Genomic DNA, 17218 nt, shown 5'->3' on the forward strand with positions numbered 1-17218 from the left:
CAACCTGAATGCCATAAATATCTTCCCATTGGTCCAAACACTATCTTTCATTTGCACAAAATTCAACCAAAAGACTATGTAGGCATCTAATCCCTCCTAGCAACACATCCTCTCCACCCCTTTCCTCTGCATAAAGAGGGACCTGTTCCTTTCTCTGGAGCATATTTTCCCTTTCACTCCTATCTACTTTCCTGGCAAGATGAACATCTCTGATCATCTGCAGCTCTGATCACACTCTGCTTGTTGCAACAAGGGCTTGGCCCACACTAGGACTTGTCAGGCAAGACAGACAATGCCTCTTTCAAGAAACATTATAATCACTATAACATTAAGCAATGGCTCCTCTAAGTGCCACTAAGATTGCTGTACACTCTCTGGTGGCTCTGTGGCATTGACCTTCACTGGTGTCTTTCACTTGGCTCATGTCTTTGATTGAGCAAGGGAGACTAAAGCCAGAACACTCAGTGCATGAGAACAATGGGCAAGGAAGACTGCCAAGGAGAACATAACTGAGTTGAGAGAGGCATTCCAAGTCCTTAGATGTCCCAGTGAACTTTAATAAGAATCAGAAGAATGAAAGAAACATTTAGTGATTCATGAGCTCCCATGGTGTTAGTAGTCACCTCAAATAGAAAGCCATTCTGGAACAGGAGCATGAAGAAAATGGTAGAAAGTCAAACTGTTTAACACCAATGTGATTGCTTCCCCTCCCCTTGCCATGCACCCATCTGGATCTGGAAGCTTATTGTGCTTGGAAACAAGTGTTTTACTTTTTCTCTTTGGTTTATGGAAGCTAAGCAGGAATTCTTGCCAACAGCAGAAGACTCTGATTCACTGGTAGGAGCAGAGTGCCAGCTGAAACTGACAGGATTTCTTTTTTTATTTTATTTTATTATTTTTGTGTGCGTGTACCGTCAAATCAGTTCTGACTGGTACAGGAGGAGATTGCCCCTCCTTCCCCGGCAGAGCATCTGTGGATTCGAACCGTGCACCTCTGGGATTGTAGTTGCAGCTTCTTGCCACTAGGCCACCAGAGCTCCCCATGGATTTCTTTTGTATAAAATAATTTCATGACTAGCAGTTTCCCCTCTAGAATTCATTCTTTTTCATACTTCTGCCATTCCCATGATGATACTGCTTCTTCTCTATGAGGTTTCTGATGTAATTCCAACAATTCCTTGGGGTAGAGATTATTTCTGCTATTTAGTTAAGTGAAGAACTCAACCTGATAAAGGAAAGCTGCTGACACAGCTCCTGGGGTTATGGGGAGCTGGGATTCATCCCAGTTATGATACCAGAACACCTCTCTATTGTTTTCTGTACCATACGGTGTTTCTGTGGAATCAAAAAGTTCATTGTTCAAAACTGTTTTTCGAGTCATCAACCTTGATTATCATTACATGCAGGAGGATGAATGTAAAATAATCATTACGAAATTCATCAATTTTCCTCATCCCACCAAGTTAAACTGAGTAGATTTAATAGCTAAAATATAAATCTCACTACTAGCAAGGGTGAGGAAGCAGGAAGTACAGCACAGTTGTTGAGGGCCAGGGATTCCTGGGCCAGTCAGACCAGTATCTGTATGAAAGCAGCTGCCTCAGCAGAGAACTACAGACTGATAGAGCTGACTTGAGACTGCTTCCCATGAAGTCAGAGCCTGGGTACTTCACCACAAAACTTTCTCTGACTCTGAAGCTCCAACAGAACAGATCCAATCTCCAGCATAATCTCCTCTGATAATAGTCAATTACTTTATCACCCAAAAATAGTCAATTACTTTATCCTCAAAAAATGTTTGGTTAGCAATGATGGCAAAGATGGGTGATTCACATTAGAAAGACTCTCTAATGTGAATAATCAGATACCCAGAAAAAATAAAAACCTAGAAGAGGAAGAAAATGGTTCTTTTTATGAGACATTTCTTTAATCTTTGCCTGTTTGATAATGGCTCTATCATTATCCATTTTGTAAGAGCAGCAGAGAACAAATGGTAAGAACACCAAGTGTAGAATTTTTAATATCTTCTGCATATTAACAAAAAAAATGAGAAAACTCATACAATCTGAGTTTTTTTCTAGTCCTAAAATTTACTTTGAAATGAAAAGGGTTCAATCAATAAAATGTCCATTCTATTTCTTTAAATCCAAGTAAAAGTGAAATTAGAAATTATTGCTAATGAGAAAAGTTGGACTGCATGTGTTGGAGGCAAGAGAAAAGTGGTAGATGTGAGGGTTGGGGATTTATCAATATCAACAGCCTGTATTTATGAGTGGTGATGTTCAGCAGAATGCTCCAGTGGTGTAGTCTGTAGGGAGTTGCAGTGCTAAACCAAAGATGACGCCTCTCTGGCAGTCTGAATCAAGCAGCCACCGAGTCAAGCTTCTTTGTGTGATTTACAGTCTCCAGAAAACCCACTGGAGGGTCGGCTATAAGTTGGTTCTGACTAAATGGTAACAAGTGAGTTGTTGGGCAGATAAATCATCTGATCTACCAAGCCTTTATTTTGGAAACTACTGTTCAAGTTCTACACATCCCTTTCTTGTGAGAATGGCAGCTGAGTGCTGGCTTGGGTGTCCCACTTAAACTAATGCTCTCCACTGACCAAAAATTATTTCCAAGAAGACCTACACCAGGCAAGGCCACTCTGTGGTCAAGATGTAGCAAGACAAAAACAAAAGAAAAAATGCCAAAAATAAAATGCACTTTATAATCATGTCTGAACACAGACACAAACATGAGCAGTGCATAAACCATGAACAAATACAGTGTATGATTCCTCCTACTTTGGCTACAGTGGTAACTGCTATTTATTTATGAATCATAATTTCAACCTATCTTTGTTCTTCTTGCTTTCTAGACAAGAATTATTAGATACCCAATCACAGAATTACCTCAGCACTAAATCCAGAACTGCCCTTCATCTGATCCAAAGCAAAGCCCCATTTCCTTGCATCTACTCCAAATCATCTAACATAAGCTCCTCTCCTGTAGTAAGACATCTTACAGAGACTGAGTGTCCATGCTTCCCCCACAGCCATGCCCTCTCCCTGCACCTTGTTGCAGTGAGTCAATAAACCCAACAATGTTAACATTCCTAGTATCTTCCAAGTGCCATCATGGATGAGGATACTCATATAATTTTAGTGTTATCACTCTCAGAAATTGATTCTGCAAGTGACAGTGATTTAATTCACATTGTTACATTTTATGACTGCTGATCGTAGTGCTCTGCAGCAATTCCTTGGCTCTTTAAACAGATTTAGGACTCTGTCTAAGGTTCTGTCACAGTCATTGTCACAACCAACATAATTTTAAATACTGTCATACCACCTAATACTTTCTGTCTTCTCTGTACTGGGGTGACCTGAATTTTTAGCTATCTACTGTTGTTCTGGGGCTTCATCTGACATACTTTGGACATGTTGTGAGGAGGGACAGGTCCTTGGAGAAGGACATCATGCTTGGGAGGGTGGAGGGACAGCGCAGGAGGGGAAGGCCCTCTATGAGGTGGACTAATTCAGTGACTGGGGTAATCGGGATAGGTGTGTCAGAGGCAGTACAATTGGCACAGGATAGAGCAGGGTTTAGGGCTGTTGTACATAGGGTCGTTATGAGTCTCAAGGGACTTGATGGTACATAACAACAACAACAACAGCAACAACTGTTATTGTTACGTGCCATCAAGTCGCCTGCAACCCATAGCGATCCTATGTACAGCAACTCTGAAATCTGCCCTGTCCTCAACCAGTCTCACTAATTCCAAAACACCCACCCCCACTGCCCCACTCTATCAATTCATCTCATCTGGGATCTTCCTCTCTTGAGCTGTTCCTCTACGCTCCGGAGCATGATGTCCTCCTCTAAGGACTGATCCCTCCTGGCCACATGCCCAAAGGATGTGAGATGGAGCTTCAAAATCCTAGCCTCCAAAGAGAAATTTTATTTTACCCTCTCCAAGAACAGACCTATTTTTTTCCTTGGCAGTCCATGGTATGTTCAAGACTCTTCCCCAGCACAATTTGAAGGCATTAATTCTTTTTCTGTCATCCTTAGTCATTTTCCAGATCTCTGATGCCTAGCAAGTAATTGCAAAGACCTTGACCGTAGACTCTAGACTGACACTGTTGCTTTTCAGCACTCTAGAGAGGTCCCTGACAGCAGATTTTTCCAATGCAATTCATCTTTTGTCTTCCTAACTGCTGGTGTTAAGTGTTGATTGTGGAGCCAAGCAACCTGTAATTGTTAACAACCTTAATCACTTCTTCATCTATCATGGTGCTGCCAACACACACAGTGGTGAAAATCTTTGTCTTTATGATGTTAAGCTTTAATACATATTGAAGACTCCAGTCCTTGACCTGCAGCAAGCACTTCAGGTCTTCTTCAGTTTCAGCAAGCAAGATTGTGCCATCTGCATAATGTAGGTAGCTATCTATTACTTCACTATAATCTATCTTAATAATTCTTACTTACATAAAATAATGACATGAAAATGAGAAAAAATACCTTTGAATTCTTTACGGTCATCCCACAATTTGCAGAAAATGTTCCACAAAATTTTTACATTTGTATTTTCACTTTTAGGCATAGTTATATTATTCTTGACAGGTTTATGATTTTAGGTGTTAGACCCACAAAGTACCACCTGAAAAGAACCATGATCCACGCATGCAAGAACAAAGAGCGCTTTATCAAGCAGAATAGTTTTCTGTATGCAGAGGCTCCCTCCCTCAGTGGAAAGATGGCAAGCGAGAGAGCCCCGAGTCCCCATGCACAATTGCTTTTAAGGCCTTCCCGGGTGCTTCTGTCTGGGGCAGGGAGATTGGGAACATGGTTGGTGTGCAGGGGGATCAGTTATGTGGGTTGGCTTTTGGTAGGTTAGCTACTTTGCCTGCCTCTGCCGTCTCTGGATCACATAAGCACTTCATCTCTTCTTGCTTTGAGTTATGTAAGGTGAGTTAATTTTAAACTTTGCAAGGACAGATGAGACTTTACCTGGTGCATCTGTGTTTGCTCTACCCTTCCTAAGCTAAGAATTTTTATGGCCTGCTTCCGCCTCTGGAATTAATATATTCTTTTCAAGGTTGGGTTTGAGTCAGGCTCCAGGTGGACGCCAGACACACAAAAAGGGTTTATGCTGTCCCCTCATAGGAAATTTAACATATATTTATTTTTGTTATTTGTCGTCAAGTTGCTTGTGACTCACAGCAACCCAATGTATAATAGATCTGAACCCAGCTCTATCCTGAGCCATCAGTATTGTTTTGGATACAACTACCATCACTACCCCAGACACTGAGATTACTTTTTTAAAAACTAAAAGCCTATTAAAACAATTAGTAGAAATGCTTCCAAGTAGACGATAATATTCTCTAAAACTGTTATTGTTGCTGTTATGTGCTGTCAAGTTGCCTGCGACTTATTGTGACCATATGTACAACAGCCCTAAACCCTGCTCTGTCCTGTGCCAGCCTCACTGTCTCCAACACACCCATTCCCATTACTCCAGTCACTGAATCAATCCACCTCATAGAGGGTCTTCCTCTCCTGCGCTGTCCCTCCACCCTCCCAAGTATGATGTCCCTCTCCTTCCTTGCAAAATGTCCAAAGTATGTCAGACAAAGCTTTAGAATCCTTGCATCCAAGAAGAAGCCTGGTTTCAACCTCTCCAGCATGAATCTGTTCGTTTTCTCAGCAGTCCATGATACTAGCAAGTGTAAATGTACTTTGCATCAATCAACATAAATAAAATAAAAAACTCAATTTGAACTCATCGAGAATTTGTTACAATTCAGCGAGTAAATTTTGAATATAGTGTAAAATGTGCATATACATTTTCTAGTTATCCAACTGTTTTTACATTTTGTTTCATGCAGTATTTGTCCTTATGAGACTGAATTAGTTCACTTAACACAATGCTCTCCAGTTTCTCTCAAGTTATGAAGTATTTTTCAAAATCATTGTTCTTGAATGTTGTGTGGTATTCCATTGTGTGAATGTATCATAATTTCTCAATCCATTCAGTTGTGATTAGACATGTGGACTTTTTCCGTGTTTTTGTGATTGTGGGGAAGGGGAGAAATCACAGGGTCATACAATTTGGTGGGTAGAGGGAGACAGTAAAGAAACTGGGAAAGATTCAGTGAGTACCTGGGGTAATGGTGGGCATAGTTCAATGGTGATTAATTTTATAAAACACAGCGAATGGGAATGATTGTATAAAACACAATGTAAATGAATAAAAATGTGAAACACAATGCATATGAAATTTGTATGCAAATCAATATAAAACAGTGATTTTTAAAACGCAAAAAACCCATATGTATAAAGTATCCAGGTAATTTAGAATTATATTTAATCTGCTTAAGAGATACATTTTAAGGCATAAACAGGTATCTTGTAATACAAGCAAGAAATCAGCAAGAGGTTTACAAAAAGTAAGAGTGAGGTTTTATGGATATTTTAAAATTACCATATTCTAGATGGCTAGTTTAGGGACATCCTTCGTTCTGGAGGAAGAGTCTGCAGGGAGTTGCACTGCTACCCCTAAGACCTCTCTGGCAGTTCATACTCACCAGCTGCTATACAGGATAAAGACAGGCAATCTTGTAAGTGATTCATTACCTCTGGAGGGTCAGCTATGAGTCACTTCTTACTGGATAGTAATGAGAGATCAAAGTATGATCTGTGTTTTAAACACTTTTATTGCAGTTAAACAAGGTCACTTTAAGTCTGTTGAATTAATGTATATCAAGAATCACACTTGTACTTTGCATGTCCTGGAGCTCTGGTGGTAGGTAGTCTGTAAAAGGCCCATTGCTAACTTAAAAGGTTGTGCTTCTCTGGCAGTTCAAATCCATCAGCCACTCCTCAGAAGATGAGCACTCTCCTCCTGTGCAATCTACAGCCTCCAAAACTCTCTTGGAGGATCAGCTATAAGTTGGTTCTAACTTGACTGTAATAGGTTGGAGTTTTATTTCATAGGTAGATCTGCTGGTGTAACTGTAACCCAAAAGCTGTTCCTTGTGCTGTTAAAATCCACCAGTGGCTCCATGAGAAAGAGATGGTCCATCTTCTCCTTTTTTTTATGATTCACAGCCTCAGAACCTTGATCACTATGAGCCAGAACTGCCTCGATGACAATGAGTTTGAGTTTTGTTTTCATTTATTTTTCTAGTAATTACTAATAGAAAGATGAAACAAAATAGGACATACAAAATGCACATGCAAGTCTTCTTTATTATTATTTATAGATTTAAGAGTTTTAAAATCACTCTTTGAAATTGAAGTGTCTAAACACATGAGTCATGCTTTGAGTAATATTACTCTAGAATATCCATAAACCTCAGCCCTACTTTTCATAAGTCCCCAGAGCACTCCTGAGATCATGGATTGTGAGACTTCTCACACACTTTGGACAGTATGTCAGGAGGGGCTGAGCCTTTGGAAAAGACATCATACTTAGAAAGGAGATGAAGACCTGCAATGAGATGGATTGACACAGTCACTGCAACAATGGGCCAGAACACAGCAGAGATTATGAGGATGGTTCAGGACTGGGCAAAGTTTACATCTGTTATATGACTTGGAGTGGATGGCACCTAACAATAGTAATTAATATGCATCGTATACATAGACTGACATGTGATGTAATAGCAGTAACTGGTCCTTTACTTTGAAAAGCACTACATTCCACAGTCAGGTGGTTCAACTCAGGATGTTTATGGCCTGTGTTTATAATTAATTTACCACATGTTACTTATGAGAACATATCTTTATATCCACTCTATGTGTGTATGCATAACATTTATATACTAGATACACAGAGTAATTACAAACAACATTTCACATTTACATTCATATTCTTCAGTAAGGAGTTCTGGTGACACAACAGTTAAGTACTTGGCTGCTAAATTAAAGCTTGGTGGTTGGAACCCATCTGTAGCTCTGCGGGAATAAAAGACCTAAGGACCTCCCGTCAGGATGGACATTCAGAAACTCACTGCGTCTGGTCAGAACCGATTAACAGCACACCCTCCACTGGGCTTCAGACAGAGGCTGTAAATTGCATGGTGGCTTGCCACCTTCATCCTGCAGAGCATCTGGCAGACTTGAACAGTCAGAGAAGTGTGGCCTTTCAGTTATTCTATGGACTAGGCCTTCAGAACTCCTCATAAAGATTACAGCCTAGAAAACCCCTTGGGGCAATTCTACTCTAATCTTACAGAGTCACTATGAATTACAGTTGACAGCATACAACAACAACAACAACAACAACATTCTTTTAATAATTCAGATATACTTTGGTGACTTTTATGTGGTTCAAAATAAATCTCTGCATAGGAATAATGTGACATATTATATCCTTAACAAACAAAGCTATAAGCCAATGAGATTCAGAACCTCCAATAACATAATAAATGAATATTTAAAATTAAGAATTATAAACATAAAAATAATAATAAACATCTTTTCTTAAACAAAATAAAAGGATTACAATGAAAGCCATCAGTCACCTAAGATATGAGGAAGGCACATGGTATTGAAAACTAGTTTCCTCAAGCCTGAGACATTGCTTGGTATAGAGAGATATACAACTACTGAATCAATGAGCGGGCATTTAAGAATAAATAATGAGAAAATGGATCCTGGCTAACATTGATGTGATAATGCTGAAAGATGATGTTCCTTTAAAAGAAACTACTTTAATAAAAAACAACACAAAACAAATAAGAAAGGAAGACTCAAAATTTAAGAGTTTGGTGAGAAGGTACTTGCTCCCAAAGATACCTGTATCTGAACTGGGTTTCAGCTGCTTACTAGTTATTAGTTACTCTACTTGAACCTCAATTTTCTAATATGGAGACAACAGCAGAGCTCGTCTCACATGCAGGTCATGAGAAGTACACATTACTGAGGATTCAATGCATACCTGGCACTTAGCAAACACCTACTTAACATGACATTAAGAAACTGCCAATGTTCTACCAGTTTTGACCTAAAACAATGGCTATTTCTTCTGGTTCAGTGTAATAGTAATGGTATCTGGTTTCAAATACATTAAAAGATGCCTCTTTGACTTTAACTCATTAGGCAGAGACCAAGTGCATTCTTTACATGCTACCTCCGCTGTGTATCTGCTGACATCTAGCTCCTGGGCACTGTCAGGGATTCAGAAGTCAGGAATAGAGCCAGAGAAGCATGTCACACATGGTGAGTACTGGCATCAGAATCCGCTTCAACACGGGCTGTCAAACTGAACTGTGTCAAGCTGAACTGTGTTGAGCTGGATAACAAGGAGAGAAAGGGACATCCACCTACATGGTTGCCATCAAGATCCTTCCAGCTAGCTCATAATTTTCAAGGATTCTGTGGCTCCTCTTGAGGAGAAATTTCAGGGAGACTCTGAGCACACTATTGGATACACAGATTTTCCAAAAGTTGGCTTCAGTTATAAGCCAGAGTGGCCTAGTAACTTTGTCCTTGTTGAATTTATGGGAGTTTATTACTAACTTAGCACTGGAAGTCAGAGTAACTTTGTTCCCTTTAATACCTCCATGCTCTTCCTCCCACCTAGCTTCTACAGTGCTCCATGACTAGTGTATTACTCCGACCTGAACACTGCCATGACCACCACCAAAGATATACAAATGATATTCCTGTTTCCAAAGTAAGAGTACTCACTTCTAACATATTACATTCAGTATTTCTGTTACTGTTATTACAAAGAATTATTTGTACATAACTTATGTAACTTCAAAAGGTCTTTAATAGAGAATGCTTCATGTTTTTTTTGCTGATAGACTCAAACATAATGTTCAAATTTTAGAAATATCTTAATAGTCAAGGACAAATGAAACAAAATAAACCACTCCTTAAACACCGCTTTTTGTTGCTCTAATGGTGATGTTGTTGTTGGGTGTCACACACATAGCACTGACCTTCTACCTTTCAAAGCATAATGTCCCGCTCCAAGGACCAGCATCTCCTAGAAATATGCCCAATCATCCTGGTCTCCAAGGAGCACTCTGGCTATACTTTTTCTAAGACATAGTTCTTTATTTTGGCAGTTCATGGGATATTCAGTACTCTTCTTCATAACCACAACCCAATGGCATAAATTCTCTCATCCTATTTATTGTCAAGCTTTCAGATGCATAACAAGTGACTGAATAGACCAGGGCCTGAAGAAGGTGTACTTTAGTCTTCAAAGTGACATCATTGTCCCTCAATATTTAGAGAGGTCCCTGACAGCAGACTTGCCCAATGCACATTGCCCCTCAGTAATCTAGAGAAGTCTTGACAGCAGACTTGCCCAATGCAATACACCTACTGATCTCCAGACTGCTGGCACCGAAGATATTTACTGCAGATGCAAGTAAGATGAAATTGCTGCCAACTTCAATCTTTTCCCCATTTATCATGATATTGCCTTGCCTATCAGCCTAACAGTTAGGATTTTTGTTTTTTTGATGTTGAGATATAATTTATATTGAAGGTTACGCTACTAGAGAAGGTTTATAAAGTTGCAATCCTGGATTTTAAATGCAGTCAGATAATGGAACAAACATTAAGTGTAGTAGTTAAGCAGATTTGTCCTAGAGGAATCCAACTTTCTCTATCTTATATGTCTAGGTAAAATTTCATGTAGAAATTTAACCACATGCTCTTGGAGGGAAAGCCAAGTTTTATCTTTGTATTCTAGTTTACACTAGCACTGTCTTCAGCATTATTAGGAATTAAATACATTTTATGGAACTACATAAAAAAGGAAGCTTTGGGAAAATAATTACATTCATTTTCACATGAAAAGACATTAAAGGAGTGACTTGTAATACTAAGACATCAAAAGAAATGACAATAGTCATAAGAAATTACCTCAACATCTTAAGACAAATTTTCCATGAAAATGAGGCTAAATTGTTTTTGTTCTTTGAAAAGAAAATATATAATATTCTAAGAATGAACTGTCAACATTTCTCAGATTATTCCTGTTGTTAGGTGCCACTGAGTGTACTACACCTCAGAGTGGCCCAATGAACAACAGATCTGCACCCTGCCCTGCCCTGCCCCAGCCTCACCATCTCTGACATGCTCAAGCCACTAACAGTCACTGTGTCAATCCATCTTGTTGAGGTTCTGTCTCTCTCTCTCTTTTTTTTTTCTGACCCTCCACCTATCTCATCACAGTATCTTTTTCCAAAGACTGGCTTCTCCTTACAACATGTACCAAATATGTGAGAAAAAGAGTCACCACCCATGCCTCCTAGGAGCACCATGGCAGTCTGTGGGATACTTAGTACTCTTCTCCAATACCACAACTTCAAGGCATGGATTCTTTTCCTGTCATTCACTGTCCAACTTTCAGATGCCCAAGAGAAAAAGACTATGGCTTGGATCAGGCACACATTAGTATTCAAACTGGAAGTATCCTTGTCTTCTAACACTTTGGAAAGGTGGACAGAATATTTTATCAATGCAACATGTCCTTTGATTTAATGACTGCTGTAAAAATGGCACTGATTGTGGATTCAAGTAAAATGAAAGTACTTATAACTTCAATCTTTTTATCATCTATCATGAGGCTTTCTATTGATCCCATGGTGAGGATTTTTGTCTTCTGCAGCAAGTATTTCAAGTCCTCTTTATTTTCAGCAAACAAAGTTGTACCAAAGTTGATGTGGGGTCTTCTTCAGTCCTGTTGCCATGTTCTTTTTTATATCATCCAGTTTCTTGAATGATTTGCTTAGCATATAAATTGAATCAGTTTGGAGTAAGAATACAACCCTAAAGCACAACTTTCCTTATTTTAAACCATGGAGTGTTTTCTTGCTGTTTGGACAACAGCTTTTTGGTCAAGGTATAGGTTTTGCATGAATAATTAATTTCTTCATATAGATTCTCAAATTATTCGCACAGCATACATACTGAGTAGGTATGGAAAAAGGATATAATCCTGACATATACCTTTCTTAACTTTAAACTAAGCAGTATCCCCTTATTCTGTTACAATGACAGTTCATTTGTCTAGGATATATAAAAATTTCCAGAAACCCTATGCACCTGGAGAAAGGATGAAAGTTATACAAGCGTTCAGGTCTTTCATTCATAGGGTCGCTATGAGTCGCCTACAACTCGATGGCACTTAACAACAACAACAGCATAGAAAGAGATCAGTTGGCCTAGTGGACACAAAGTGATGCTACCAAGGCAAAGGTGGGTGACTTTAATCCATGGCTCATAGGCCTATTTATAACTGTTTTTGGTCATTCTTCTAGGTCATATATCCCTGGTCTGTCCACTTGCTTTACAGAGGTAACTGGTGGTGGCTGTGAAGCTGAACACTGTGACTCTGATGTGTCAAATGCAATAATAGTTACCCATGGTGGACAGTGTTTGGTGGAGCTTCCTGACTAAAACAAAAAAGCTTGGAAGCAGAAGTGGCATCCACTTTGGAAATAGCTTGCCTCCGGAAACCCTATGAATCTGGAGAAAGGATGAAAGTTATACAGGTGTTCAGGTCTTTTGTTCATAGAGTCACTTTGAGTCGCCTACAACTGGACAGCACTTACCAACAATGACAATAACAACAACAACATTCACTGATGATGCAAAATTGTTTTGTACTCACTTTTTTGAATCGGTGGTGTATTACTTATTATGCTGGGAATGAAAAATTGAAGAGGATTGAGATGTATTCATTTTCAAAGAGAACATTCAAGATCTATACTGGAATACAATGCTGCCAGTGACAACATGCCATTCACAGCCATACAAGGAAGATCTGTTAACACAATCATTCTTCCGATTTATGCACTGATTACTAAAGACAAGGGTGAAGAAATTGAAGCTTTCTATCCATTTCTGTCTGAAATGTATAAAAAAAATGCAATCCAGGATGCATGATAATTACTGGTAAATGGAATGTGAAATCTAGAAATCAAGAAAGTCAGGGAGTTGGAAAACAGCCTTGGTGGCAGAAACACCACCGGAGATCTCATGACAGAACCCTGAATAGCAACAACATGTTGTTATTGTTGTGAGGTTCCTTCAAGTCAATTGCAACTCACAGTTACCCTATGAACAACAGTTCTAAACTCTGCCCTATCTTGCAATATCCTCACAATCTCAGAGATGCTATAATCCCTGTGACAGTCACTGTGTCAATCTGTCTTGTTGAGGACCTTCCTCTCTTTCTCTAATCCTCCACTTTTCTGAGCATGATATTTGCAAATATCTTTTTCAGTAACAAACCTTACCTGTGCTACATAAAGACAAGGATGGTGAGCCTTCATCTCATATACTTTGGGCATGCTATCAGGTGGTATCAGTTCTTAGAGAAGAACATCATGCTTGGAAAAGAAAGGGTCAGTGAAGAAGAAGAGGTGCTTCGATGAGATGGAGACAGGTACTGGAACAAAAGGTTTAAGGAGAAAGAGTGAAGATGGTGCAGGACTGGAAACGGTCAGTTGGAACGGGAGTCAGCAAGATGGCGCGTAGCAACTGCAACAACACATTTGCCATTCACTGGATGGGATACAATGGAATCTAATCAACTATTTCCTTGGAAAGGAACACTGAGGAAGCTTGATTTCATTAGTAAGAACTAGGACTATGGCCTCCTGTGGACTAGGCCATCAACTGCTCCTAAACAAGTTCAAGTTGAAAATATAATTGATAAAGTCCATGTGAGTCAGAAGAGGACCTAGAACATGGAGACGCTCTGAAGATCAGCTATGATGCTCTAGCCACAGACCAGACAAGGTGTGGAATTAAGAGCACAAGCTCAGTGGGGAGATAATAGACCAAACTGCTGTCAAAGTGGATGTTGAGACGCCCTCTAGAATGCTGAGAAGCTAAAACAAAGGAGAGTAATGATGAAGAGAGGTGAACAGAAGGCTTTAGCAGGCACCTTGAGTAGACAAAGGAAAGTGTTAAAGTTAAAAAAAAAAAAAAAAAGAAGCAGCAGCAGAGACCTGGACTGAGAAAACTAAAAGGGAAGGGCACACATGGGATTTCTCAAAGCTATATAAAAAAAAAGAAAGAAAAGAGTCAAGCCTTGAATTGCAACAGTGAAGTGTTCTATGGGAAAAATACAGAACAATGTAGGAAATGTCAAAAGAAGATTGAAAGTCAAATATAGAATCATAGCACCAAAAAGAACTGATCAAATATTCACTATTTAGTATATGATAAAGAACCAACTGGTAATCCAGAAGGAAAAGTCCAAGCTGCATTAAACGGCTCCAGGAATTGGCAGAATATCAACTGAAATGTTTCAATAAATGGGTGTGAATAGGTAACACTCACTCACCTATGTGAAGAAATGGAAATAGCTACTTGATAAATCAAATGGAAGAAATATGTATATATGCCCATTTTAAAGAAATGATCCAACAGAATGAGATAAATATTGAACAGTATTATTGATATCACACTTAAGTAAAATATTGTGGAAAATTATTTTTACATAGCAACTCAAAATTGAGAAAGGACTCTCTCAGCTCTTTTCAAACTTGAATTAATTCAACAGGCGTTATTATTTTCACTCTTAAACAATGAGCTGACAAAAAGCTTGCTGACCAAAGATAGTAGTGACTGATTTATTCTCTTGTCCTTCTGTGTGCCTCCATGGTTTAAAGTGGTAACAGAGGAGCCAGCAGCTAAGGACACCTGTGACCATATGTCCTTCTTGCTGTTCAAAGAAACCTACTGGTGGGTGCAAGGCCTCAGTACCTGGATTGAGACTTGTTAGCATCAGATTCAAACGAAATGAGCAATTCTATCCTAATAAGAACCCCAAAGTATATAAATAAATCAATAAATTGCAATGGCACAGAGGGAGTCAGTCAGAAAAACACTTTGATAAACTACATTTCTACTTGAAGCAGACTCAAGACATTACAAAAACTTTAAATAAATAAAAACTAACCATCACAAAAATAAGAAGTATGTCGTTTTGCTTCCAACTATCATGAAAAAGAAATATGCAATACTACTACAAATCTTTGCTTAATTAATGCTAAGTTTTGCAGCCAGCTCTGCACTCCCATCTTGCATTGACACCATTTGTCTATGATGAATATTTAAGTTCTCACTCACAAATTGCTTCCTAACCCTTAGAATAAACACATCTTATAAACCACAGAAGCCTTCGACTCACTCAGAAGGCAGAGATTGGTTTATAGTTTAAATAAACTGGCATCATTATTTTATAATCTGATGCTGCCATCCCCTGTGTTAAGGACGCAGCACCTCACTGTCACAAGTAAAAGCAACAACGTTTAATCAGAATCATTATTATTGCCCAATCACAGCAACTTTTCTACATCCAGCAGAGAAACAAAAGATGAATTCTGTTACCTCTAAGTGACTTCGTCTCTCAGCAATCACACGTTCATCCTTGTTTCCAAATAGTTTTTTTGGAGGGAATTCAAGTGTAGCAAGCTGAAATACATATTTTTAAAAAGCTGCATTAATATCATATCTATGACCTTTGAATTATTACTAATTTATTAGAGTCTTTATCGTAAGGCAAAAAGGGAAGGAGACTGAAAACCTCAAGGATGACGGGTTTTGCTTTGCTTTGCCACCAAGAGTGGGCCAATTTTGGACAGACGCCTAACCTTTTTCAGTGATCAAGTAAGAGCGCAGGATGATGGAAAATCTAATCAAGTGCTGACCTGATTCTAAATATTCTGTCTCAGACAGTGTTGTGTCAGATAGTGCTTCACAATTTGTTTCTTCAAAAATGTATGTTCTCTCAGTACTCTTCACATATGGGAATTAAACTGTTTTTTTTTTTGTATTGATAGTAATTGAAAAACCTACACATCACCTGATTGATCATGTTGTAAAATAGCTCTCACGCTAGAGTTAAGGTTCTCCATTCTGACAGACTGTTGTTAGTTATTCCTGCAAGTGAAGGCTGCACATGAGAAGAGAATTTCGCTTTGAATTGTTTCCTAGAAACTGAAGTATCACAATTTGTTTCACCCAAGTCTTAGATTGCCACAGCCATTTTCTTTATATTTCTTTCCTTAAAGGTAAAAAGCCACTTTTCTACGAAGATGGCGCTGAAAGCGAAGAAGGAAGCCCCTGCCCCTCCCAAAACTGAAGCCAAAGCAAAGGCATTGAAGGCCAAGAAGGCAGTCCTGAAGGGCGTCCACAGCCAAAAAAAAAAGGAGATCTACACATCACCCACGTTCCGGCGGCCGAAGATGCTGAGACTCCGACGGCAGCCCAAATACCCCCTGAAGAGCGCTCCCAGGAGAAACAAGCTTGACCACTATGCCATCATCAAATTTCCCCTGACCACTGAGTCAGCTATAAAGAAGATAGAAGATAACAACACACTTGTGTTCATTGTGGATGTCAAGGCCAATAAGCACCAAATTAAACAAGCTGTAAAGAAGCTCTATGACACTGATGTGGCAAGGTCAACACTTTGATTAGGCCTGATGGAGAGAAGAAGGCCTATGTTCGACTTGCTCCTGATTATGATGCTTTGGATGTTGCCAACAAAATTGGGATCATCTAAACTGAGTCCAGCGGGCTAATTCTAAATGTAATAAATTTTTCTCACCACTAAAAAAAAAAAAAAAAAAAAGGTAAAAAGCCATCATATTAATATATACTTCATTACAGACTCCTAGGAAAGGAAAGGATCTAGTCTTATGAAAAGCTACCCAGTCAGTGCTTGCTTTGGTTTACAACCCAAGTGCCCGTCAACAAGCGAACGTATAGAGAAGCTCTGGTATATTCACACAATGGAATACTATGCTGCACTGAAAAACAAGGAACTCATGAAATATTATTCAAAATGGGTGACCCTGGAAGACATTATGCTAAGTGAAATATCTCAGTCACGAAACGACAAATACTGCCTAGTGCCACTGTTGTAAAATGGGACTGACAACAGGATTGGGGGGAGACTAAGAAAGAATGGATAAATTATGTATACTGTATTGAAACAGATGAGGGAGAGAATTGTTTAAAAGGGCTATGTGATTAGGTACAATTATCATGACAGGAGTCCTGAACGAAGACAGCATAATGGAGTGGACTTGGGGGGAGGGATTTAACAATGAAATAATTTTTCTTTTACTTTTCAAAAAGAGCGAGCTGAGAGGGAGGGTTGGGCAGCGAGAAAAGTGCAACAATGAATGAATAGAAATCCAAAGTCTCTGTAAATTTTCATTAAAATTAATAATAA

General features: G+C 39.0%; 1 protein-coding gene across 2 annotated transcripts in view; it reads right to left on the minus strand.

Annotated features, from left to right (window-relative positions):
• The window catches only part of KIF16B (kinesin family member 16B), a 385768-nt gene that overhangs the window by 65805 nt on the left and 302745 nt on the right, over positions 1-17218 (minus strand). For both annotated transcript variants that reach the window (XM_006894757.1, XM_006894756.1), the window contains one exon: positions 15367-15450. In XM_006894757.1, coding sequence (XP_006894819.1) covers positions 15367-15450 — 84 coding nt within the window. The remainder of the gene's footprint in view (positions 1-15366; positions 15451-17218) is intronic.

The sequence above is a fragment of the Elephantulus edwardii genome, unplaced genomic scaffold, assembly GCF_000299155.1.
Source record: "Elephantulus edwardii isolate Elephantulus edwardi_28Jun2011 unplaced genomic scaffold, EleEdw1.0 scaffold00150, whole genome shotgun sequence".
NCBI classification, from domain to species: Eukaryota; Metazoa; Chordata; class Mammalia; order Macroscelidea; family Macroscelididae; genus Elephantulus; species Elephantulus edwardii.